The sequence below is a fragment of the Mangifera indica genome, chromosome 18 (genome assembly GCF_011075055.1).
Source record: "Mangifera indica cultivar Alphonso chromosome 18, CATAS_Mindica_2.1, whole genome shotgun sequence".
Taxonomy (NCBI): Eukaryota; Viridiplantae; Streptophyta; class Magnoliopsida; order Sapindales; family Anacardiaceae; genus Mangifera; species Mangifera indica.
The window spans coordinates 901,306-923,148 of record NC_058154.1 but is presented as its reverse complement, the minus strand read 5'-3'; the positions used below and the strand labels follow the sequence as shown (position 1 = coordinate 923,148).

The following is a 21,843-nucleotide window of genomic DNA, read 5'->3' as shown; positions in this document are numbered from 1 at the left end:
AATGATATAGTATATATATTCTATTTATATTTTGTAATTTATATAATATATAAATTAATTTATTTATACTATGTTATAAACTTATAATATTTTTCATTATGTAACCACAATATTTTTCTGTCACAAGTAAATGATTATAAATAAAATGTTCGAGATACTCTCTTTAGTTTTAATAATTAAAAAATAATTTATGTATTATTTAAATGAGTTTAGTCAACCCACTTAAAACCCGGCCCAGCCTTATTTATAGGGTTAGGTCTTGGCCCTCATACATCAATGGGTCAGCCCAGCCTGAAATTCTATTATTGTAAACCCAAAGTCCAACCCAGCCCATTGACGTCTCTGTCTGTAACAGTGAGTATTTTTTTTAAAACCTCATTTTTACATAATTTTACAGAATCTGCAAAATGGGTCAAGGAAATCTGTCCTTCTCTTCCTTCTGGACTTATGAAAACCTGAATGGGCACCAAAAGCCAAGCCAAACTGAGTGCTTCCTTACGCAAGCATATGCAGACATAAAACAAAAATAAACATCCGTCAAGAACCCATATATATCTGTCAGTCAAACATGAATACTGATTGGCAAATCGCAATGAAGGGAATTTAATTTGTTTTCCATGAAGATGACTCGGCACTACCATAGTGCAAAATGCTTCATCTTTCTTCTTTTACAATTAGGATACTGTTATGAAGAGGTGAAGCCCTTGGTCCTCCATCAATTACACACCTCCTTTTTATTAAAGTGTTACACACCTTCATGGCTCTTTGGACTCATGAAAAAGTGACATCTTAGGATGCCGCTACCCTTAAAAGTGATTTGTCTTCCAACTTTGATTGGTCCACTCACTTGGCCCAGCAAACACATATACAGATATTGCATCTAGAAAAAGAGTTATCTTCAGTTTGATTCGGATTTAATGAGGAGACTCAAAATGCAAGCTCTTTGCTTTAATCCTAATGAAATTACAAGTTTTTTCTGCACAAACTTACGGTTGATAGATAAAACCCTAGGTTGGCAAATTCCCAGTGGAGATGGTGTTGAATGATTGAAGATCAGCCAAGTTGAGGAAATCACAGTTGAATTTGTAAGTTTATTAAGGAATTTAAAGCTCAAACAGAAGTGGGGTCAAGGGATTTCGTAAGAGAAATGAATGGAATCAAAATTCTGGGACATGCATGTGTATGATTGACTTCATGTGGGAGAACGTGAGGACTCAGAAGACATTGGAATCTCAGTCTCTTACTTTCATTCTCCACCTGTTCATTGATGAACCTCAGGGAGAGAGAGAGAGAGAAATAGAGAGACCAGGCTATAAAACAAGGACGTTACAAAAGTGAAAGCTGCTATAAACCTATGCGTAATTAGAGAGAGGATTTTCACACAAATCCATGTGGCTATCAATAGATGAGAAGTCATTGAACACGTTTCAATATTAAACCATACAGATATGGTATCTAGATCATTGGCTTGAATTTCCGAGCCAATTCTTCTTCATATTATAGTTTTCCCTATGTCTTTTTAAGTTACACATCCATATAAGTTTAGGGGATCACTAAAAATAGAAAATACATATTTTTGGTAAAGAAGAATTTCACCTAGATAAATAGTTGTTGGGGATCAAACCAAACACACTAAACAAATAAAATCTCAAGTTCAGTTACCTACTACACAATCATTAGCCGAAGTTAGTTGAAAATATAATTTTTTTTAAGTAATGAGGAACCTCACCTAAATTGAATTGTCATATTGAATTAGAACTAATCATACTAAGAAAGATAAACTTTGGGTCTATTAATCAACCCTACAACTACTGAATCAGGTAAATCAAGAGTTTGATTTTGATTTTGATTTTGATATTGATACGTCATCAGACAAAACTTAAACTTATGTTTTCTTATATATAAAGTTTACTTTTTTATCACTTTAATTATCTATTGAAAATTAAGAGTATAATTTTGATATACTATGACACACCTCTTTACCACTCAACCCACCACCTTGGGACAGTGAGAGAAAAATATTACTATTCTATCCATCTATGACTGATTTCCAAGAGAGAGAAAGTATGAGATTGTGTGCTCCTTTATTTTTTGACGGTTTTGAATGTGCTTTATTCCTTCTTGGTAAGCAGCCTTGGTTCTTGCAAAAGCAAATCCAAACACTCCCCAGATTCCTTTCTTTCTAGATGGCCAATCCCCTTTGGAATATAATAACAATTACTTCGTTATATTATTTATTTCTCTTACTAATTATTTGAACCTGCATAATACGGAAGTTTCTTACTTACCCAGAAGGAATTTTTTCCATTATTTTTTCTATTTTATTCTTACTTTAAAATCATGCATCTCTTGAAAACCATGAGCCCATACGGATGAATAATCTGTCCAAATTTCAGCAAACACTTCACCAAAATTTCTCTACTAATTACTAGTTTTAACAAGAGAAACAATAACGAATAAATAACGTCTAGTTGTTATAAGTAATCTTTTTACAAAAAATTTATGACTTTAACAATAAAAAAAAAGTTAGAAATTTATTTTTCGTCACTAAAAAGTTTTAACGACGGATAAAATCTCATCATTGATTGTTGTTATAACTTTCATCGTCAAAAGTATTAACAACAAAAATAAATGAAATTTTCCCTTTATAAAAGCTCCTTTAAAAATACTATTGGGCAAAAAAATATAACGGAAAATTATTCGTTTTTAATGTTTTACTTAGCATGTAACCTTTACGATATATCAACCAAAGAATTTTGTCTAAACAAAAAAAGGAGGAAAATTAGTTCATGGATGAAACAAAAGTAGTAAGCATCAAGTATAATATGAAAGAATTTTCTTCAACTTTGACATCTAAATCAAAAGTGTGTTTTAATCATAATTCTTTTTTTTTTTTGTTGAAAATAATATAAAAGTTTAACTAATGATGCTTAATAAAGAAAGTTTTGAATTTCTATAAATATTATAATTTAAAAAAATTAAAAATTTGGTGTTTATATATTAGTTTTGAATTTACTGTGGTCAACCAAGATATTCCAACAAATTTTCCAGACAACGGTTAAATCAAAGCTGAAACAGAAGAACAGATTTTCTTTCTTCTGTTTTCTTTGACTGAGAAAACTTTCTTTTATCCCGTGAAAATAGGCGGGAAAATTTCGAGGTGTTGAGCCCTAATTCTCTGTCATTTCTGTTACTTGGGACCAACCACAGATATGTAATGTGTCAGTAGTATGACCAAATGGGAACCAAGTTTAACTCACTCAAAGGCAGGAGTTGCAGGTTCTGTTTTAATAAGTTCGAGAATCCAAGAGAGCTCTAAATCCAGTGAAGTTGCTTGGACAGAGAGCCGCTTCTGTCAGGACCACACACTAACAAAACTCTACTTTGTCTTCTAGTTTGTCGTGAAACGCGCCCACGCGCGTCAAAAAGGGTGACGTTTCATTGACTTCACACACGAATTCCATTCAAACAATTTTAAAATAAGTTTGGTATAAGCAATTTTTAAATTGATTTTCAAAAATTAAATATTTTTAAATTTGAATTTTAAAGGAATTTGATTTATTAAATTCATAAATTTAAATTTTTTTAATATAAATCAATTAAAATAATATTAATTTGATAAATATACATGAAAAGACTATTATTTTAATCATTTTTTTATTAAACAGAGAGTTTAACTCAAACTTGAATTTAAAGTAAATTTAAGTTTAACTCATTTTAAGCAAATTAAATTTAAAATAAATTCGAATTCAAACTGAATTTTACTTAAAGTGAAGCAAACTCAAACTTTAACGAATTCGATTCAATTATAAAACCTTAATGTTAGGGACCCTGTGGCCTTTTCAGTCTTTTATGTATTCTTCTTCTGCAACAAACTTCGAGAAGACAATTGTGTCTTGACAATATTTGAAGACTAAATTTGATTTCGGGTTTGGAATTTAGGAGCAGTTTGGAGTCTTTTGAGACTTTTGTCCTTTGCACCATGAACATGACCTCACTCACCTTCAGAAAACGTCAATTGAAAATTTTTATATTATTACAAAATCATTCTCTTTATTCTTCTTCTGTCTCTCTCTGCCTAACCAATCAAGGTTTTGGAAGATTATCATCATCCCGAAAATCCATTACTATATGATGAGAAAATCAGTGGGTTCTCTCTCATACATGCAATGATAATGGCAATCAAATACACATGCATCGTAAACAATTGGCTTCTCATGGAGAGTTGGAAGCCACTAAACTCTAGGTGGATCTCTCTTAAATTGAGTACAACAAGGAGTAAAGTACATTAAAACTATTTATCATTCTCATTCATAAGAAAATTATTTATATTTAATTTTTAGTTTTTAAATAATGTATTATCATGTGTTTAAATAATTTTAAATTAAAGATAAAATAATAACCGATCATATGATAATATATCATCTGAATACGCAGTTGAATACTCATCATAGGATACTAACATTGCATGGTTTTTCTCTTGCATTATTTTATACTTGATAAACGAAGATATATAGGCTATGAAATACCTTTACTCTTTATTTATTCCTCATTAGCCTTGTTTATGATTTCACTGAAGGTAGCTATGGTTGCCTTTAATTTCAAATTTTGGAAGGTAGAGCTTGGTATTGTCTTTGGTTGTTGAAATGAAAGCACAACTTCTAATTCTTCACCCCAATAAATACCAATAAAACTATATTTACCCAGTTTTGAATACTAAATTGAATACCCAGATAATGTGTAATTAGATAATTTTGAATGAAGATAAAATAATATTTAATCATATGATTATACATCATCTGACTACTCATAACCCAGTTTAGTATTCAAAATTGAATGCGTATAACATTACTCTATATATATAATTACTATCATCTTGCAATAGGATCAAAAAGTTGTTAACAAAATTATTATTTCTCATCAGGGTTCATCTTATATCTCTAGATTATTGCTTCGTTTCAAACCTTGTAAAAATTGCTTATAAAAAAAAAATAGAAAATTAGATGTAACCAATTTAATTACCACCTTTTCAAGCATTGAAAAGAGTTTTCATGTAGTTTAGAATAATAATTAAGGTCAATGTTTATAGTTTTATCAAAATAAACTGCCAAGTATGAAGCCATTCAAGCCGACATTTTTAACTTCAAGATAGTATCCAATCAACAGAAAGAGCCTTGAAACTTTGGATTCTGCACTTAAAGATGACCTTATATTCCAAATTTAGCTAATAGCAAGAATATTTTTCTTTGGAATAAAGCTTTTAATAAGATTTTCTTAAAGGATATGCATCGATCAATCCTTTTTTATTAAATTGAACCTTATAAGATTAAGGTTTTTGTTTAAAAAAAAAAACCGATTAAATCTTGATATCGATTCAATCTATACACTTCAAATATTGATTAAATTAGTGAAATCGTTTAATTTATTTCTCGAAATATGATTAAAATTGTGAATATTTGAAAGTCAAGAGAAAACCTAAGTTTGAGCTTCTGCTCATATTTGTGAAATTTTGATTTGAATTACTTATCAAAAAATCTTCAACAATGATTTCAAACTGAAAAATTTAGCTTACATAATTAGTACATAAAACTCCATTTTTCATTCACTCAACATTCCAAACACAGCCATACATTGCGACCTAAAGCTAACTTCAAAAGGAAAAAGAAGAAGAAGAAGAAAGAACTAATCAATTCTAGGCTGTAAAGTTGATATTGAAGAAACTAAGCCCCCGATAAACATCCATCTATGGAGGTGAAACTTGAAAGTCATAATTTAGTCTTGATCATAGTGATTAGTCGAAGCTACACTGAAAAAAGAAAAAGAGAAAAAAATGGAAACCTCGCCGGCTGTCTGGTTAATTCCTCTACTGCAAATCTATAAGGCATTGCTAGTTGAAGAAGAGTTAAAACCAGACAGATCCGTCCATGCAGGAGCATTATTCCAGTATTGTTCGTTTCCTTGAATCCCCAGGAACGGTCGTGACGAATTCATCTCATTGTTGTCCTCCATTTTCACCGAAGCCAACTGAGAAACGTTAACCCCAGAAGAAGAAAGCCTAGGCCGGAGCTGACCCTCAGCATTTGCATAAACAGATGGCTCAACGCCGCTTTCAAATGGGTATAATCCCAATGAAGAAGAAGAAGAATCCAACCCTCCCAAAAAGGGAAATTGCTGAGCTTGTGTAAACCGCCACTGATCAAAACCAGTTAAAGATGATAAAAGGGAACCACCAGCAGCACTACCGCCACCGGCGCCACTAGCTAAAGCATTACCTATATGAAAATTCAAGTCATTTGTTGCTCCCACAACTGGAGCAGAAATTGAACCATAACTCAAGCCAATATTTTGACCGCCTGTAAATTCAGTTGTGAGATGATGAAGAGGAGTACTCATGAACCTGAGAGGAGGAGCCTGAGGTCCGAGGCCTAATATATCAGTGGCTCCACTATTAGAAGACATTGTGCTTGTGGATCCAGAACCAGTTGGGCGATCATTATTGCTCACTGGGCTTTTGGAGCCGCTTCCTTTGCTTCGTTTATTCCTTCTACAGCCGCCTCCAACGGGCACATTTCTTAGGGCTCCACCCCTTGTCCAGTAACGTCTGCAAGTTTTGCAGAAGTGGCGAGGCTGAGAGAGGCTGTAATTGTTGAAGTAGCAAAATTTTGTGTTGGTTGATTCACATCGTGGACATAGCAGTGCTGCTTCCGGCATCGGTATGTTGGCCATCCGGGCTCGATCCGCCATCGATCCAGGCCTGATCGAACCCACACCGCCACTTCCATGAGGTTGTGGAGGAGGAGGAGGACCAAACTGATTAGTATTTGCACCCGTTTGGTGATTTGATTGCTGCAAAATTGACAAAAGACAAACAAAAAAAGGAAAAACAAAAATCAATCACATATCTGGTATATTCAACAAGATATAAGAAAAGTAAACAAGAATATTTATCTTTTGAATTTTTTCTTTTTGGCAAAAAAAAATTACTTGTGGAACACAATTGAAGAGAGAAAAAGAAAGAAAAACCCTTACTTGTTGCCAGTTGGCTGGATCAAGATAAGCAGCTGGGATGGAGGAAAAAACCATTTGGTTCTTGATCTTTCTTGCTTTCTTTTGTAAAAGGTTGATGGGGTTTGTATATATTTATATTTGTGAGATAATATAGTGGAGAATCACATCAACATACAAAGGAGAGTTGCAGAGAGAGAGAGAGAGTGAAGAGAAAGATAAAGAAAGAAGAGGATGAGAAGGAAAAATAAAAGGGATAGCTAGAGAGTAGTGGCTTTATATACATAATATTTATAATAAAATATTTCCTATTACATCTCACTGGACTCCTTTTGTTTTATTGCTTTTTAGGGTTGAGAGAAGGAAGGATGGCTAATTTCTTAACTAATAAGCTTTCTTTCCAATGAAATGAAATGCTCCCTCGTTAAGAAAAAGATATCAGTGTTGTGTTGTGGCTCTTCTCTTGCATGGAAAGAGGAACAAGTAATAGAGATAGTTGTGAGCTGCTGAGCTCTTTATATATTAGTTTTGGTGTACATAGGCAAACACAAAGTTTGAATTAAAAGAAATAAATTAAGGTAAAGAATATTAGAATTTAATTTTAAAAAAAACAAGTTAGCTCTTGGGCATTGTTGTAGAATTGAAGGTAAGCTTTTCCCAGTCCGGGATGTTCCCCTGAGCCCTCACCTCCCCACTCTCCTTTTTCTTTTGCATTGGAAATATATATTAATATTTCACTATTCTCTCAGGCCCCCTTTCCGCCATTTCTTCCACTCTCCCAACTGCCTTCTCACCTTCCCTGAGAGATGCATTTGGTTTGTATGGATCACTCAGGCAACTTAACCTTTGAATCATCTGCGTAATGGGTTTGCAATATATAGTAAAAATAATGGTTATTAATTAAATCTATAATAAATAGAGGCAACAACAAGATTTATAGCACTTTATAACCTGTTTTAATATAATCTTTTACATATCAAAATTGTCATCAAAACCCTTTTCTTCTTTTACTTTCACCTTCTTCTTTCTTATATGATAATGGTGGGCTTGGATTTGGCCTTCGATAGGTGGCAATTATGGAGGCTAGGATTTCCGAACTTGAATTTCAACGATTGAATTACAAGTTTTCAAAATTATAAAAGAATCAAACTATCATATGTATGACAGTTTTTATGGGTTTGAGTTTAGGTTTAGTGGTAGTTCCGATGAATTTGGGCTTAAGTGGATAGTGATTCTAGTGGGTTCGAATTTTCATGAATAATGATTGTGACAGTTAAGGTTTTCCAAACTTGAATTACAAAAACGGAATTGCAAGTGTCAAAACTTGTAAAAATAATCAATTTTTCATACTCACAACATTAAGGTGAGATCTACAAAAAGGCCATTCTTTTTTTTATTTTTTTTCTAAATTTTTGGATGGTGCAATTATTTTTTGCTTTTATAACATTAGATTTTTTTTTTTTGACCTGAAGCTAGGTTTTCTATGTAAAAGTGTGATTTATAAATTCATAAGGTGAAAAGGCCAAACCTTGGTGGGGAAATATAAATCTTTACACTATATTGGCCAACACCATCGAGTCAGTAAATGTTAATTTTAAATTTCTTTTACTATATTCTGTAAAATTATGAGGTGGTAATAGAGAAATCAGTGGGTCAGATCGAACCGAGACCTACCACTTGGTGGGCCTTCGTGTTGGAACAATAAGTTAAAAACATAATATTCGGGGCACAGCCTAAGACCCTTAGTAGACCGACCCACTAAATTATAAAATTAATAAATAATTAATTTTTTGAAAATATGTTTTTAAATATTTTTAGCGGGTTGGCTCGGGACACTAACCGCTCTTTTTTGTGTCGAGCCAATGTGGCCCCTTTGACACCTCTAGCTGGTGATATCCGCCGATCATGATATAAAATCCTTCAAAAAAATGAGCAAAATAAAGAAAAAGATAGAAAATCCTTTTTGCTATTTTTTTTTTAACGATATCAGTGACGAGTTCAATAGGCTAAGACGTGAAAATAAAGTTCCAAGAGTACCAGCCCGGTAGTAGTACTTGAAGCCCAATCATACTGATGCTTACTTTAATCCTAGCAAGCCCTTCCTGAGTGGGCTTGCCCATCTGGGTACTGCTCTCATTCTTTATGGGCTTTAAGTTTCGTAAAAGAACTCAATCCAGTGTCTTTCTTTTTTTCTAAGTAATTCAAATCAAGATTTTGCAAATGTAACAGAAATTTAAACCTAAACTTTTAATTCTGTGTTATTTTATTCATGAAATAGATTATTCTTTAGGGCAACCAATTGAATTAATAAATTTTTTTATTTAAAAAACTAATAAATTTTTCTCTAAAATTAAGTTTTAAAAAGTTATATTTTTACTGTCAATTCTCTAATAATTTTACAACGAACGACAGTTGTTATCTCTCTTTTTCGACAATGTCTACCCCTCTCTAGCACTTTCTCTCCCTCTAATGCTCTCGACTAACGAATCCTTTGTCAAGCATAAGAGAGAGAAAGACATCGTTAAAATGGTTCTTTTATTTTTATGAGATAAAAGAACTGTAGTTAGATAATGTAGTTCGTTGTTGTCATTATAGCATGTCACCAAATATTCATTTTTGAATATTATAAAATTATATATACATAATTTTAATATACAATTTAAATATACAGATAATATATTATTATATAATTAAACTATTTTAAATTACATATAAAATATTATTTAATTATATAATAATATATAATTTATATATATTATATATTAAAAATATCTATACGTAATATTATTCTTTTAAATTTTTAATTCTCGCGAGCATTAATTTATACAATTTAATTTCCAAAATATAGAGTCCAATTATTCAATTCCAACGCAACGCAACTCAACAATACCCACTCCGTCGGGTCGGATTTGACACCTTGAAACTCACATTTAACCTTTTTTTTTTCTAAAATTAAATCACAATCATATAGCAAACCCGGGCCCAAGATAGCGCTAACTGAGCAAAAATATCTGTCTCAGAATAGAAATACTGCAAACCGTAATTGAACCGTGTACGTCCCTGATTTCATCTCATTCTGATTATAAATCAGCAAGAACCTTGATTACAACGTGTACGTCTATGATTTCGTCTCACCATTCGCCCGGTGTCTCGCACTTGACTTGATCCATTGACCCGCCAGATTCTGCCTTTTTATATATAAACACCATCTAATCTATTTACCTCCTCGATCGTCTCTCTCTTTCTCTCATTTCCAACTCCTACATTTCTGTCTGTCAGTATGTCAATGGCTTATCTCTTTCACTGAGTTAACTCGCCGATTCAATTCATAAAGAGATTCTCTCCTTGAAACATATCTCGCCATTACTTTTTCGATCCGTTAGTGTTGTTGACTTTGATCTGGAAGCTACACAAAATAGGGTTCTGTATATGTTAGGGTTTCGAAGAGCATCTTCATAATGCCTTCGGAGCTCACAGAAACGCATAAGCTTTCGTTAGTGCCTACTATGTCACGTTTTAATAGTGGATTGTGTTCTCATCGTCTGAAACATCTTGAAAAAAGTGATCGCCGTGGTAACCTTAGTTAACATTAGCTTTTCTCTTTCTTTTTTAATTATCCATTGGATTTCCTTTTGTTTCTTCTTCATTTCTTTGTCCGTTCGAGGCGTCTGCGATCAGTTTGACTGAGAAGGATTACTTATCTGGTTGGCGTTGACGTAATCTAAGGTACATTTCTATTTCATTTTACTGCGTTATTTGTGTTAGTTGTGATGCATTTCTTGTTATCTGGATTGTATCTATTCCGTTGTTTAATTTGAATTTGTGGATATTGTTAAATTTGATAGAATGTTGTGTATTTTTTAGCATAGGATTTTCTGTAGATAAGATTGAATCTTGATAAAAATAGATTGTTATGGAGTGATTACTTCGCGTTTTTCAACATGAAATTTATTAGATTTGGGTTTTAAATTCAATTAAGCGTTTTGATGCATTCTTATAGCTTTTTTTTAATTTTGCCTATGAGCTGTCAATATTTTGACTGTTTATTATTTTCATGTGTTGCTATTGAAATACATGTTGTTTATCGTTTTCTTGATTGAATTTTAGCCCTCAGAAGTGTGATTTCTTTTTTGGTATAATGAACAATGTGTGGTTTCTTTTTCTTTCCTTGGTTTTTTGGTCAATGATTTTTCATGAGAGCTTTGTATTTGATTTGCAGTTCCGTATTAAACTACTGGTTTCTTGTCATCGATGGACATTGGCTTTTTGTGTGGTGAGGAGAAATCAAATTCTTTGAGCAATTTGGTAAATAGCCTAAATGACGGCCTTGGTGGATCTTCGCAAACTCAGGATTCTTGTGAACAGAATACATCTGAGGGAGATGGTATCAGTGATGTTGAGGGGGCGCTTGGAGACCTGAAACTGGACAAGGCTAAATCTAGTTCGAAGAACTTGTTCAAGTACCCTAGTTGTCCCGTACCTGCTAAGATTTCAAATTCTGGTACTTCTGATGAACAAGATGAGGATGAAGAACTTAACATAGCCTTGCGGCAACTGTTTTCTGAAGAGTCTACACGTGTGCCCTATTGCCGCTCACTATCTTTGCCTGTGAGTTGTCCGTTCAGTTCTGATGGCTTGCATGGCTGTTTTTTAGACAAGGGGCCATGTATTGTTATATTATATTTTCGTGTTAGCATTTCTGTCTATAAATTGGTGCTTTTTCTCACCCAACATTAGATTCTTGAGTTTATAGCCTTCGTCTACTAGTGGTACAAGAGTGTATTACCTGTTTCATGAGAGCTTTGATTGAATTTCCAGTTCTCAATGATGTGATATGTTTTTTGGTATTCTGTTCCATGTTTGTGCTTGTTTTTCTTCCATTATGTTGAGCTAACTTTCAGAATTGGGCTATTAATTGTTACATCTATAGTGTACCAGATACTTTGCAATTTAATTTATTTGCTCATGATTACTATGTGCTAAGACTTGTCCTTCATGTTTTTAAAGGATTCAAGGTAATATTTGGCTTGTGCCAATCTTAACTGATGACTGTGATATTGATTGGCTGTGGACATATTTGATGATCCTTGCTGAAGCATGGAAATTCAGTTGTTCTAAGACAACTACCTTGATTGTTGTGTGCTTCAACCATCCTTACAGAAACATAGCTGTGAAAATTCAAATGGTTTAAAATTTATCATAAAATTATTCACTTTTGCCATTTTATAATAAATTCAATTGGTGGTTATCACGAAACCATGTCATTGTTATTTATTATGTTTCATTTGTTAGTTTGGCTTTCAAATGTGGCTTTTTCTTGGGATGCTTCTTTACAGACTCCTTTGAAGCTTGTGTCTGCTATGAAAGGCAGCCGAGAGAGAGAGGGCGGATCACCGAGGAAACTGAACGTGAAGTGGGCTCCTGATGTGTATGATCCTCCACCAACAATAGTATCCCACACCGTTAATAGAAGCAGGAAGCAACAGAGGTTCAAGAAAGACGAAAGAAAGAAACAGAGAAGTGGAAAGAAGGGGCAGAGAGGCAACTCTTCGCACGGCGGTGGCAAAGATAAGAAGCAATTGCGGAAAAATGCTGGGAGTTCAGACAAGGTTTTAAAATCAATGGACATTCGTGATAGAGTACTTGAGCTTTCTGGTGACCACAAAGACTTTGACATTGGCAGCCCCGAGTCCTACTGTGGCAGCATATTCCGCAAACAATCACTCAGCAAGCTGCATTACTCAGTTGCTGAGGCGTTATGACCACAAATTCCCTTCCTACTTTCATTTCCTTGCACGCATGTGTACATAAATAAGGTTTTTATTTCTGACTGTCTGCTTCCATAAGTTGCTACTGTTTGCTTTTGTGCTGATGGTGTGTGAAACTTATAAAAAAATTTTAATTGTTCGTTTGTTTGATAATTCCTGTAAATAGCAGCATTTAGAATTTGCCCTGCGGAGACAAGTATTGCTAATTGCTTAATTCTGTTGCTTTTTCGGCCGTCCAGCATCTGTCTATTTGGTTTTGTCCTTCCAGACCTGGGAGAGCAGCCTGTTGATACTCTTTTCAAGTCAGGTTAGATTTCAGGATGTTGGTAGCCTTTTGAAAATTGCACTAGTAGTACACAAATGTATAAACATAAATTATAACATATTATTATATAATTAAATATTATTTTATTTATAATTTAAAATTATTTAATCACAACAATTATAAATATAATTTTATCGAAATTAGATTTTTTTGGGGATTTCATCCTTTGTCTTTAGTTGATGTTGGTTTTTACTCGCAGGTTACCGAATGATTGATTTACAATAGAATCCTAGCTTATTTATGGTCACTTATAAACGCCATAATAGAGATCCATTCTCAATCAATGTTCGACATATAGATTTACGGATTTCTTATTCACCAACCAAGTCTTACAAAGGAAGTCTTTTTTCTTTTAATAAAAAAAATAAAAACAAGAAGAATCTGCCTTAATCACATCATCTTTTTTAAGTTGAATTAATTATACTAAATAAATCAAATTTTAAGTTTACTAGTTTCAAAAGTTTAATCATAAAATATCGTAAAAAAAACCTTATATCTATAATATCTATACTTTTTTATATATATAATTTCTTTTTGTCTTTTAAACTCAAACTATCCCTTCAAAGTCTTTCTAAGGGAAGTTGCTTAGTCTTCAAGCATGTTGAACATGATGTGTTCAATCAATTATGACAACATAATTAAGCATTGTCGAATGTTTTTGGTAACAGTCCTTGATTACATCACATGCTATTTCCAAAATGGGAAAAGTTTTTCTCAAAAAAAATAAAAATAAAAATCTTCTATGTTGTGTATTCTGCGTTTATTTTCACATAATCGTAACTTAAGTCGCAGCCCCACGCTCGCCCGTTTCCAGGTCCATCACCTGTTGGAACAAAGAAAGACAAATTATAGACGTTCACGGTAGCTGTAATTGTGACAGCATACAATTATTTACTGTTAATAGCCATCATTTGCACTTCTTTAATTATACACTGAGATGGCAAATTACGGACTCCACACATAGCATTTATGTATGAGAAGGCGCAAAAATTGTAAGCAGACTTTGTGCACATAAAAAAATGTAGTAGTGGCAGGCCAAGCTGCAGCAAAACCAGGAAGACAAGGCTCATACAGAAAGCCGATTAGCTCTTTATAATAATACACAAGTAAATATCTTGCCAACTTAGGGCTACATTTAAGCCGAGCCGAACCTAGTTCAAGTTCAGCTAAGCTCGAGTTTGACTTGACTTGTGTATTATTAAGCTTGAGCTCGAGCTCACCTAAAAGTCATTTGAGTTCGGCTCATTTGAAAGAAGTCAAACTAAACCAAACTCGAATTCAAACTAGATTAAATACTATAGTCAAATAAAAAATTACTAAAACAACATTGTGTTAGTTGATTTGTATCGAAATTTTTTAGGCTTATAAGCTTAGTGAACTAAATACTCCTAAACCTCAAGTTCAAGCTTAAAAATATTTAACTCTTGGACTCGAGCTCACGCTTGAATTCACTTGAGCCAAACTCAAGCAAGCTTGATTCAAATCTAACCGTAGTTACCATACTACTGCAAATAATGTTCAATGTAACTCTGTACTCTGTAGCATTTGAAGTTGTAGATGCAAAGTATGAAGATGTGTTATACTTTTATCATGGAACGAATGACAAAGGTATGTGTGTGGGTAGGGCTGGATTCGAGCCGAGCCGAGCTCGACTCGCAGCCAGCTCGAGTTCGGCTCGAGCTCGACTTGAGCTCAGCTCAGCTCGTTTCGGGCTCGCGTTCGGCTCGTCTCGTTTTTTCTTATCAAAACGACGTCGTTTTGTATAAAAAATTTAAAAAAAAATATACCGAGCCAACTCGAGCCAGCTCGAGCTCAGCTTAGCCGATCTCGTTTCGGGCTCGAACCGAGCTTGGCTCGGCTCGGATCCAGCCCTATGTGTGGGGCAAATATTATGAAGCTTACCGACGGATATGTGGATTGTTACAGTACCATGGATCTCACCAGCCTTCTTGAGATAGTTGCTAGCTGCGACCCTGAAAAAGTCTTGTGTTACTTCAAGACGCTATAGATTAAAAGATAAAACTCATATTCTGAAAGGAATGGGAAAAACGCAAATTTCAGTAGAAATTAAAAAAAAAAAGACACGTATGGCCCTTCCTCTCCAGCCTTATCTATAAGTGCATACAGAGATGCACCTAGATCTCTAGGTCTGGCAAGTAGAATATATAAAAGTTCATGGCTGGACATTACAATAATTAAAAAATATACAACTTAAGACAATGGCAAATAAAATGTGCCAACTCCAGGAACTTTGGCTAAACAGATATCCTTCAAACAATAGAAATTATGTCTGCTCATAAAGATCAAGAATCATTGCACTCTTTCAATAAAATTAGAAAATAATGGAGTCAATTTGTCTCACACTTAATAACAGGCAAAATTTGGATAAAGAATCGTAGCTAAATTTCGTAAAATTTTCAAAAACCTATCAGATGATGATGAATTGGAAAAAATTCCTTCCACAAAGTGGATCAGAAATCTAAGGTGCATGAAATGGATGGTTTTCACACAGAAAAGGAGGTTAAGCATCTGTCACACATATCAAAAATTTTAATAATAAGAAGAAAAATTGGGGTTGGGGGGGGCGTGTGGTGTGTGGTCTAAACAATTTACAAGGTTTTGATTTTTGAAAAAAAAAAAAAAAGGGGGCTTAAACTTCACCTGTCAAAAGGAAGCGGTTGCCCACCATCCATGAGTAAAATATCCCCAAGCATTATCCGCAGCTTATTCAGGTCAAAAGAAATCCCAGCATATCCTGCAGCACATGCAATGCGTCCCCAATTTGGATCTCTACCATATACAGCAGCCTGACAATATCATTGAGAATTAATCAACTAACAGAATTTAAGTGTCAAATAGAATTTTACGTCAGATATCATGCCTTTACAAGAGAAGACGACGCAACTGCCCGTGCAATCTTTGCTGATTCAACCTCACTATCAGCACCAATTACTGTGACCTACAGCATGAACTTCAAATTAACAAAGCCAGAAAATCTCCAACGTCATCTCCAACTCTGGTATATACACAAGAAAACCTCTTAAAAAAGAAAAACAAATTTCCAAATGCAATGAACAGTTCAAGTTATTATAGAAATGTAGAAGAGGAAGGTTTAAATTCCATGAAAGTACATTATCCAACATATCTACACAAAAAGTACACATGAAAATATGAGCTGACAAGAACTCAACATTACTAAAACATTAATCCAACATATCTATGGGGAAGACCAGAAGGAAAAACAAGTTTGAAATCATATAACATAAGAAATTTATAATTAATATTCCTATTTTCTTGTTCTCATATACACAGGTTTTTTCGGAACTGAATTTTGCATTTGCCACATTCAGTACAAGTATTAAATTGAATGCAATTTAAAATTCCGACATGCATAAAAAAATCTTTAAATATGATATAAACCTCAATTAAGCAAGTCGCTCCTTCTCCATCCCAAGCTATAGATTTGGCAAGACCTTGCATTACCTGAGAAAGGAGAAGTATCAAAGTTCTGATAGATTCAACACATCAATCATTCCACAAATATCACAGACAAATCACATGCCACCCCCAATCCCAACAAGTAGGAAAATTCCTACAAGTTCACCCAAACAGTTGGTATAATAATAATGCTTGAGAATGATTAGACTGCCGAGGAAGGGTTAGAATTATAGACATATTCACCAGATTGGAAAATAGGTATGGACCTTCAGTGACCCAAACTTACTGCATCAAGGCACGCTTGAAGTTGCATAGCCTCATTACAGTTAACTGAAGATATTCTGCTTGCCCCAGATAATCCACTGGCCAAAGCAATGACAGTATCATTGGTACTAGTATCTCCATCCACCTATAGCAAAATCATAAGCAAACCAGCCTAAATATATAAACATAGCAATAATCTACCTAAGAGGGAATGTTATAAAACCATACCATAAGAAAAGAAAGAAAAGGGATATATATTTGCCAAAGCAATAAGTCATCGGAGATAGAACTAATTTTTATGTGTGTGAGTGCTTAAATGTAAACAATCTTAGATTATTTAACATGCAATTAAGATATGAAAAGATATATAGCTATTGACTCACTGTATGTAAACAATTCTACAGATCTTGGGAATTTACAAATAAACAATCCAGTGAGAAGCAAGTAGACAGTTAACTCTCCTACTTCCAGTAACAAAACTCATGAAGCAATTAAGCTACTCACAGTAATTTGGTTAAAACTCCGGTTAACAGCTACTTGCACCATTTTTCTCCATACATCAGAATTAACAAGTGCATCAGTGGTTACAACCTGAAACAAATACCACATTATAGAATACAACCAAAATATGTTTATAGTTAGTTTCAAGCAAGAAGCACCAGAAGAGACTTACACCAAGCATGGTAGCCATATTTGGGTGAATCATCCCAGAACCTTTTGCCATTCCCCCAACTCGTATAATTTTCCCTCCAACCTGTTCAATTGACATTTAATATGAGAGCTTGCAAAGTGTCTATTTTCAAGAGTTTCGTGTCTGCTAAATTCAGGACTTTTAGGAGATCATGGGGGTTTAATGTTGATTCCTGAACATGCATATTATTTTCAAACACAACAATATGTAAAAACCTGCAATAATGACTTTGTTTTTCAGTATTGATATTAATATTCCCAAAATCTGGAGACACAGTGTGTAACATGCATACTAATACATATCAACTTCCTGCTACCATTAATTTATTGACCAATTTTGGTATTGTACATAACTGATATATAAATTATGGAATGCACAGAGTGATCTGCAAAAAAGTTTCATGTACCTGAGATTCAACTGCAACACTCTTCCTCACGAGGTCAGTTGTCGTTATTGCCACAGCTGCTGAATCTGCCCTGCACATCCACTGAAAACATTCAATAATGCCTAAAGAAACAAGAAGCCAAAGGACACAGCTGATCATTTAAAGCCACTTGATTTAGACAAAAACAAAGTAATAAACAAAAGGTGAAAAAATAATAGTAAAATATTTACTGAAGAGATCAATAAAACCAAAGCAGCCAGATCTCATCCCTAAATTTAGAAAAAAGGGTTGCTGTGGAGTGCAATTACCCCTCAGCAGAAGATGAAAGTGAATTAACTAATCTTGGAAGCGAGTTTAGAAGTGCATCCTGCAAACCAATGTATCAATACCATAAAATTGTAAGGCATACTACATCATCAAAATAATTTGTGGAATGTAAATATAGTTATATTGTTAACCTTCTTTATTCGTTGACCAACTACACCAGTGGATTCAATTAAAACTTCCTCTGGCTTCATTTTTAGTAGCTGCAATTATAGCAATGACTATAAAAAGTGAACAAAAACCCAGCATATTCAAGACTACCATGGAAATGGAGTTCAGTCAGTCTGGAGTGACACACCATAGCAACAGTGTTGGCACATTCTACAACGTCCTGGTAGCCAGCATCACCCTGTAAGCATTAAAAGATCTGTTAGCCATGGACACTAGCAACAGCACATCATAAGAGTAGACTAACAGAACCATATCCAAAATGAGATAAGGAAAAACACTATGTTCTTTTATTTAGTAAAGAAAAGAAGCACATGATGTATTGACAAGAAGTATTTATGAAACATCTTCTAATTGTGATACAGCTTACCGTTGCTGCATTGGCTTGACCAGCATTTATTAACACTGCACGAGCCTGGACAAAAACAAAATTTAGTCACTAGTAAATAATTTTGTAAACATAATAACAAATGCTATAAATTCTTAAGTTGTGGCCATATTAATGAAAAAGTGAATAAACATTTGCAATCCCAATATAGTATCAGATTTGCTGGTTGATACTTTTTCGCAGTGTAAGATTTTTGTATGTACATATTTTAAGGGTAAAAATATGAATATAACAAGGTGATTCCCTACTCTGGGCATCCTGAACATAGTTTATACTAAGTTGAAATGTCACTCACAATATGAAAACCCTTTCTAAATGGATAGGTATTGAGTAACAGATCAAAAGTTGAGCAGAACTTAAGTTCCAGTGTGATAAATGAAAAATACAAGAAACAACACAATTGAGAAATTGAAAATACTAGGAATATTATGAAGAAAATATGGTCAGTATAAGACGAGAAGTGCTAATGCCTGACAGTTTTGAAAGAGAGAGAATGGAGAACAGTGAGAAAAAATCATACACACATGAGAAAGTACAGTTAACTTTGCTAATGGCTCTTTGCAGAATACTTTGGGTCAGTAAAACTGTTGCTATTCTACATATTAATAATTTTAAAAAGCATACAAATATTACCCTTGTATGCATCCAACAGCTGACACTTCCAAGTCTGAAGATAAATGAAGCTCAGGAGGTCCAGAGCAAAGAACCCCCATATAATTAAGCCAAATGAAAGATACATATACAGACACACACTAAAAACGGCAGATGCAATGCTGCCAATAGATGAAAGAGGAAGCCAATGCCTAGTAGATATAAAGTTAAGGCATCGTGCACATAAAAGAACAGCTCTTCAATCCAATCGTTATCATTTTGAAGCTGGTATAAAATCCCTGAATTGTTTTAATGATTTGTTTTACTTAATCACAAAAGAAATTTGCACATGAAGTTTGTATCTCTTTCTTTAGCTATCATCATCCCATATACAATACTCTTATCATACCGTTTTTGAAATGTTCAATGCTTTTTTGCAGTATATAACTGGTGCAGCAGCAACCACATTTGTAGTGAATGCCCCTGTAGAGTTATGATACAAATTAATTGAATAATGGAAAGTGGACTTTATTCTTAAACATCCAAACACATCTTGATCAAAAATAGTAAAATTATTTTCACAATAGAACCTAAATTATGCGGCTGCAAGAAAAACAATATTCCTAAGCAACTCTAGGACAAGTGAACAAACAAATGCATGTACAATCTGCAAAAATGAAAGCTAACCTGCAGATATCGCATCAACATCACAAGTAACAAGTGCCAGATCTGGTTTCTCTCCTTTGGCACGCAGCCCTCCAAAAATACCTGCAGCATTAAACCCCTCTGCTGCAGTAACTCCACCAGGAATCTACACTCTCCATGGTCATAAAATTAATCAGCAAGGATTTCAATCATAAATAATATCAAATAATAAAACATAGTACTAATTGCATTGTTGTTGGTAGGAGTGTAAAATGCCTTTGACATGTTATAAAATTAGACAGGAAGAACTTCATGAATATTCCAACAGATTGGCAGCTGTTGAATTGATAAAACTGCATGCAACTCATACAACAAAATAATGTTAATGACCACACATAAATTAGAACACGTTCACAAGAAATTTTTGTGACACAAATGAAGACAAAACAATACTACATCAGACAAGTTCTATACATACTACCTTTATATATACATGATTAATCTAAATGCTTCTTCTAAATGCTTCTTGCTTTTTATATAATGCTGAATTTAAGATTAGAATATTGGTTTAAACAAAATATTACTTCAAAATGTATTACTATATAAATGTTTCACAGATCATGCGATAAAATCAGTAAAACTATTCAAGGAAAATATTGAGTCGGTATAATCATATAAATAAATGTAGCAATTACAAGGTCAAATTCGCGGTACAACCATCATAAAGACAATGTTCTGGTTCTGAAAACACTCAATTCCCGTGCTCTACACCACAAATTATAAACTGTAGCAGCACTGTCATTAGCATCTTAACTGAAAACTAGAAAAACCTTTTCTCTGCAACATCCACATTAACATTAATATTTTTGTTGCTTCTACATACATGAAAAGTAATCTGAATAATTTTAATTAATAAAAGAAAACACAGATGGTTTGATGATTATAGTAGAGCACTAACTTGCTTCCATGGTCCTTCAGGCAGTAAAATAGGAGCAGCTGGTATGTACTTTGACGCCTCTTTCAAGCTCGATGAAACGGCACAAACTCTATTATCTCGTTGAGACGAACCAAATGAAGTCGTCATCTGCAAGAAGAGTTTGTTTCATTATTGAAAATATTAGTTAATTATCAATTCGCGTTTTAAGAAATCATAAATTATTGAAGGATTGATAACAAACCTTGGGAGCAAATAAATGCGGGAGTTTTACAGGAACGTACTGGATAATACACGAATGCATTCTTGTCTGAGATGTTAGAAATTCAGCAAGGCAAAACTTAGTTGCAGTGTTACAGTGGCAGCTTAGGGTTTACGCAGAGCTTTCACAGGTAGACTAGCTTATACATGGGCTTTTCGTTTTTTATTTGTTACTTTGAAAAACATTTAACTAGAAAATTTCTATTTCCAATATTTTTATCGATACGGGAGAGGGAGACTCCAGGCTAATTTAACGGGGTCGTGTTCAAATCCATTATTTTTCTTCTTTACTCGATAGCACACACGCGAAGAGCTTTATTCGAAGCATAGTTACCAAGTGACATATTTGACCAAATTGTTTGTGGCAATACAAGTGGAGGGAAATATTCTGTCCGGCAAACCAAATCTGGGATCCGAGGATACAGGGATAAAAATAACTAAAATCTATACAATCATAATTCTGATGAAAACAAAGAAAAATATATCTCTAACTCATTTTTTCTTTGACTAATTCCTTTTTCAATTTGTTCACTCTCTTATATATTTTTAAAATTTTTATATATTAAAATATTTTAAAAATTTTTAAATTATTATAAATATTTATCCATCATTCTTGTATCAAAAACAAGTAAAAATTTACATTACATGTCAAAGAC

At 33.6% G+C, this 21,843-nt stretch overlaps 3 protein-coding genes across 3 annotated transcripts; 1 reads left to right on the top strand and 2 right to left on the bottom strand.

Moving 5' to 3' along the window:
* Window positions 1-5,580: 5,580 nt before the first annotated feature.
* LOC123201785 (dof zinc finger protein DOF5.1-like) lies at window positions 5,581-7,243 on the bottom strand. Its single transcript, XM_044617338.1, has 2 exons — window positions 7,030-7,243; window positions 5,581-6,846 (listed from the first exon to the last, which is right to left on the bottom strand). The coding sequence occupies exons 1-2, from the start codon at window positions 7,081-7,083 to the stop codon at window positions 5,875-5,877; spliced, it is 1,026 nt and encodes a 341-aa protein (XP_044473273.1). The 5' UTR covers window positions 7,084-7,243; the 3' UTR covers window positions 5,581-5,874.
* Window positions 7,244-10,222: 2,979 nt separating this feature from the next.
* On the top strand, window positions 10,223-12,926 carry LOC123202320. Its single transcript, XM_044618190.1, has 3 exons — window positions 10,223-10,731; window positions 11,225-11,613; window positions 12,342-12,926. Exons 2-3 carry the CDS (start codon window positions 11,257-11,259, stop codon window positions 12,765-12,767), a joined length of 783 nt encoding a protein of 260 aa, XP_044474125.1. The 5' UTR covers window positions 10,223-10,731; window positions 11,225-11,256; the 3' UTR covers window positions 12,768-12,926.
* A 757-nt stretch (window positions 12,927-13,683) lies between these two features.
* LOC123202011 (arginine biosynthesis bifunctional protein ArgJ, chloroplastic) lies at window positions 13,684-21,544 on the bottom strand. Its single transcript, XM_044617711.1, has 17 exons — window positions 21,171-21,544; window positions 20,951-21,076; window positions 20,035-20,158; window positions 19,757-19,830; window positions 18,739-18,783; window positions 18,499-18,549; window positions 18,335-18,403; window positions 18,185-18,243; window positions 17,898-17,967; window positions 17,474-17,554; window positions 17,305-17,391; window positions 16,823-16,945; window positions 16,519-16,581; window positions 15,980-16,057; window positions 15,760-15,905; window positions 15,001-15,071; window positions 13,684-13,921 (listed from the first exon to the last, which is right to left on the bottom strand). The coding sequence occupies exons 1-17, from the start codon at window positions 21,228-21,230 to the stop codon at window positions 13,839-13,841; spliced, it is 1,410 nt and encodes a 469-aa protein (XP_044473646.1). The 5' UTR covers window positions 21,231-21,544; the 3' UTR covers window positions 13,684-13,838.
* Between the last annotated feature and the right edge of the window lie 299 nt (window positions 21,545-21,843).

Excerpts from the sequence above, each read along its gene's own strand:
- LOC123201785 (XM_044617338.1), bottom strand. The coding sequence starts at position 7,083 with ATGGTTTTTTCCTCCATCCCAGCTGCTTATCTTGATCCAGCCAACTGG. Across the intron at positions 6,847-7,029 it reads ATCCAGCCAACTGGCAACAA|CAATCAAATCACCAAACGGG; the intron begins GTAAGGGTTTTT and ends TCAATTTTGCAG.
- LOC123202320 (XM_044618190.1), top strand. The coding sequence starts at position 11,257 with ATGGACATTGGCTTTTTGTGTGGTGAGGAGAAATCAAATTCTTTGAGC. Across the intron at positions 11,614-12,341 it reads GCCGCTCACTATCTTTGCCT|ACTCCTTTGAAGCTTGTGTC; the intron begins GTGAGTTGTCCG and ends GCTTCTTTACAG.
- LOC123202011 (XM_044617711.1), bottom strand. The coding sequence starts at position 21,230 with ATGCATTCGTGTATTATCCAGTACGTTCCTGTAAAACTCCCGCATTTA. Across the intron at positions 21,077-21,170 it reads CGCATTTATTTGCTCCCAAG|ATGACGACTTCATTTGGTTC; the intron begins GTTTGTTATCAA and ends CTCTTCTTGCAG. Across the intron at positions 18,784-19,756 it reads CATTGAACATTTCAAAAACG|GCTCGTGCAGTGTTAATAAA; the intron begins GTATGATAAGAG and ends GTTTTTGTCCAG.